Below are 3,898 nucleotides of genomic sequence, written 5' to 3' on the forward strand. Positions count from 1 at the left end.
CAGCTAAAACTGTAAAATATTTAGTGTCCTATCAATAATTTATATATGATTTTGTTTGGCACCCCCTCCCTTCCCCACCCCCATTAAAACCCCAAAAAAATCTAATGGTTTGTCATATCATATATATTGATATGCATTTAAATATCAGTAAATATAAGTCTAAACTATAATAATGATTAAAAAACTTTATTTAGTTAATTAATAATAATAATAAAAAATAAATGATAATACAATACATAGTTTTATATACGGGTTTATAAAATAATAATAAAAAACTATTTATTAACTATAATATTTGGGGACTGTTATCGGGGTAATTGGTCATCGATTGCGGCCAACCCGTAGGCAGTGGCCGCCCATACGGCCGTACATAAGTCCAGATCGCGACGATTCTCGACGGTCATCGTATCGCCGGCCGAATGATGAAAGTAAAAGTATCGGTCGTTACGGTTGTCTAGACTACTGCCGGGCACTCCTTTGTCCATCAAATAGTCAATATCGGAGCCTTCGCTACCGATCCGCAACTGACTGGCGTTTATTGGTTTCAATAGTTTAAGCAATTCATTGACAATACACTGTGCGGTCGTGTTTTGGCCCGAATAGGTTATACCCGTCGGTGTAAACGTCCCGATGTCCGACTCCATAGCTATACTCATTTTGCTTAACTCATTGATGTGTTGCTTATAAAAAAAATAAAGTATTATTATTAATAATATATTTGTTTAATATAAATATATATTTTAATATCAGTATTGCATACATACCTGTGCGTATTGTTGAGCACCTATGAGACCCATTTCCTCGCCGGTCCACAACACCGATCGCACCGTACGTTTAGGTTTTAAACCTAGTTTTTTGATGACCGACAGTGCCCGCCATGATATGAATGCACCGCCGCCGTCATCCATGGCTCCCTGTCCTACGTCCCATGAGTCCAGATGACCCGATACTAGTACTACCTATGATTTTTTTTTGGGGGGGGGTACTGTATGTTTAGTATACTTATGTTTAGTATACTAACCCCTTTAACTAACCTCATCCAGTTTGCTGGAACCGGTAATCTCGCTGACAGTATTCCTCGATACGGCCTCACCATCCATGCGGGCCTCCATTGATATACTGACTGTAATGTTGATACCACTGGCCGCTAGTCTACCAAATAGTTCGGCATCTTCTACGGTAATACTGACGGCCGGTATTTTCCGTACATTATTAGCGTAAGCTATCCATCAAATGTAATAATAAAAATAATAAAGTATTGATAATAATAATTATTATAATAATAATAAACTATACTTACATTGCATACCAGTGTGCGGTGAGTTAATTGAAAACGGTGTCACCGATCGGATCTATTTAAATAAATAAATAATTATGTTTTAAAACTTGAGTAGTTTACATACCAGTGCACCGATAGCACCGTACTGTGCAGCTTGACTGGCTCCCTGTCCCCTGTATTTAACAGATTCGCCATAACTTTTGAAATCATAGTTATAGACAACAAACTTTCCCCGGACTTCCTCCGAGCGACTCTTTAGTTCATCAAATGTTTTGACAACTATAACATCACCGGTAAGTACTGATCCATTGGTACCGACACTATAGCCCAGACTCAATATGTTTAAGGGTTTGTTACGTGGACTAACCATTTGTGCCCATTCCTTGCCACGTATCTGTGTATATCAATAGTAGTATTACTAGAAGTCCCTATCTTTGATGGACAGGTATACTGTATACATACCCAGACAGGAACGGTAACATTTTCCGTATAAACTTTATCATGTTTATCCCGTTTTAATCGGTCAACCATATAATCAATAGCCGATTCAAGATTAGCAGTTCCTGTAAAACGGGAGCCAAACTGGTCGACAAATAATGCTAATTCCTTATAGGTTAGGCCACTGTCCGGGCCGTTGACCACATAATCGATGATTTTCTGGATATCCGCGGAAATGTTGGCAATTTGTTGACGGATTTCGGTATTAAATTTAGGCAATGATTCACATATTATCGGATCAAATGTTGTTGTTTTTGGCACTAAGTCTACATAAAACACTTGTATTGTTACTAATATTATAAAACTAAAAATATTTTTCATATTTTCTATTATTTTGTTTAAAAATTAAATAAAATAATTAAATAAATATTTGTGTATTTTTTTAAACAAAATATATTTTATTAATCATATACTTAAAAAAAATCTACAATAAAACATATTATTAAACTCTATTATAATAATATTAAAATAATTTTTGTTTTAAAAATATATGAAACTAATAAATAATATTAATATTAAGTGTTTTAATGTTTAGTTTGAAATTATTTATTGACATTAATATTAATATTTTTGTTGTAAAAATATTTATAAACTTTATATACACTAATCAACTGATTTTTTTTCATTAATACATTTACACTATTGATAAACACATTTAAAATAAAAAGATAATTGAGTAAAATGTGATAACAATAATAATAATAATAATAATACTATTGATACTAAATATTAGGTTTTTTTTAAAAATAATAATTCACTTAAACTTATAATAAACTTAACAACTTTGTGCCTAAAAAAAATAAATAAATAAAAATATTTAACATATACTGTATATGAAAATTATTGCTAATATCTAATATATTACTGTAATTATTGTTGTTATGAACTTTGATATATTAAGATATGATTTTAAAAATATCTGATAAAAAAAATTGTTTAATAATTTTCAAACACATTGTGTGTGTGTGTGTGTGTTTTAGTTGTTATATATATATATAGTATATATAATATATCAATATATATATATATTATCAAAACATTTTTCAACTACTATTAATTGATATATCTATTAATTAATATTTAGATTAATATGAGATTTATTATTGAAATTCAATTTAGTTTTTTTTATTTGTTTAACTGATTCAATATATATTTTTAAGTACAATAAATTAAAAAAAAATAAATTTAATTATTTCTCAATTTGATTATTGTTTAGAAAAATTCCACATTTTTATGTTTAAATACATATAAAAATATTTTTTTTTTAAAAACAATATATTTAACTAATAATTAATTAATTAATTTTAAGAAAAGTGTAAAATCATTAATCATAACAATTAATAATATTTTATATTAATTACAAATTCATATTAAATTAATAATAAAAATATTAACATTTTTTTCGGTCTCCTATCGGGTCAATCATTGGTCATCGATTGAGGCCAACCGTGGCCTGTAGTGTCCACACATACGGGCCGTACGGCCAGTTAGCCATCAAATATAGTGCCGATTGATAACTGGGTTTCACTGAATCGGATATTTATAGCCATATTTAAGATTATATATCTATTGTTTTTAAAATATTAATAATAATATATTATTTAAATCTAACAATAGTATTAAATATATTACTATACTGTATATATATTAATGTTTTTTTTATTTTAGTATTATTTAATTATCAAATTTAAGAATAAAAAATCTAAATTTTAATTTAAAATATTATTTTAGGTTTTAATACTATTAAATAAAATTTTAACAAAAATTTGTTTTACAATTAATTCATATTAGTTTTTATTGTATAATAACTTAAATAATTACAATTTTTTTTGGTAAATTGAATTGAATGAATATACAAACATTTTTTAATATATATATATACAAACATATGTAACATTAATTTTGATATGAATTTTGATCTAGTATATTTAGTTTTTTTTAATTTTTAGTTTATATATAATGTTTTAAATATATTACAATACAAATGTGTTTAATTGTGCTTGTTTAATAAATTAGTTATTATTATTAATTACATACAAGGACAATTGCTATATCCGCAATCATAAAAACCTGGGTCGCATCCATGACAAACATCAATCATCCAGGTAATCATCACTAGCA

The 3,898-nt window shown here is 27.8% G+C and overlaps 1 protein-coding gene across 1 annotated transcript; it reads right to left on the reverse strand.

Moving 5' to 3' along the window:
• Positions 1-244: 244 nt before the first annotated feature.
• On the reverse strand, positions 245-3,272 carry LOC128956832 (carboxypeptidase Q-like). Its single transcript, XM_054302543.1, has 7 exons — positions 3,250-3,272; positions 1,742-2,081; positions 1,404-1,673; positions 1,301-1,352; positions 1,035-1,222; positions 765-959; positions 245-680 (listed from the first exon to the last, which is right to left on the reverse strand). The coding sequence occupies exons 1-7, from the start codon at positions 3,270-3,272 to the stop codon at positions 306-308; spliced, it is 1,443 nt and encodes a 480-aa protein (XP_054158518.1). The 3' UTR covers positions 245-305.
• Between the last annotated feature and the right edge of the window lie 626 nt (positions 3,273-3,898).

This window comes from Oppia nitens, unplaced genomic scaffold, assembly GCF_028296485.1.
Source record: "Oppia nitens isolate AA-2021 unplaced genomic scaffold, nextdenovo-longstitch-racon4-pilon3 scaffold33_pilon_pilon_pilon, whole genome shotgun sequence".
In the NCBI taxonomy this organism is placed as follows: Eukaryota; Metazoa; Arthropoda; class Arachnida; order Sarcoptiformes; family Oppiidae; genus Oppia; species Oppia nitens.

Bases quoted from the DNA above. Each gene is read 5' to 3' on its own strand.
- LOC128956832 (XM_054302543.1), bottom strand. From the start codon at position 3,272: ATGGCTAACTGGCCGTACGGCCC. The intron at 1,674-1,741 runs GTATGTATACAG...TGATATACACAG, and splicing joins ATGTTACCGTTCCTGTCTGG to ATACGTGGCAAGGAATGGGC. The intron at 681-764 runs GTATGTATGCAA...TTTTTTTATAAG, and splicing joins GTGCTCAACAATACGCACAG to CAACACATCAATGAGTTAAG.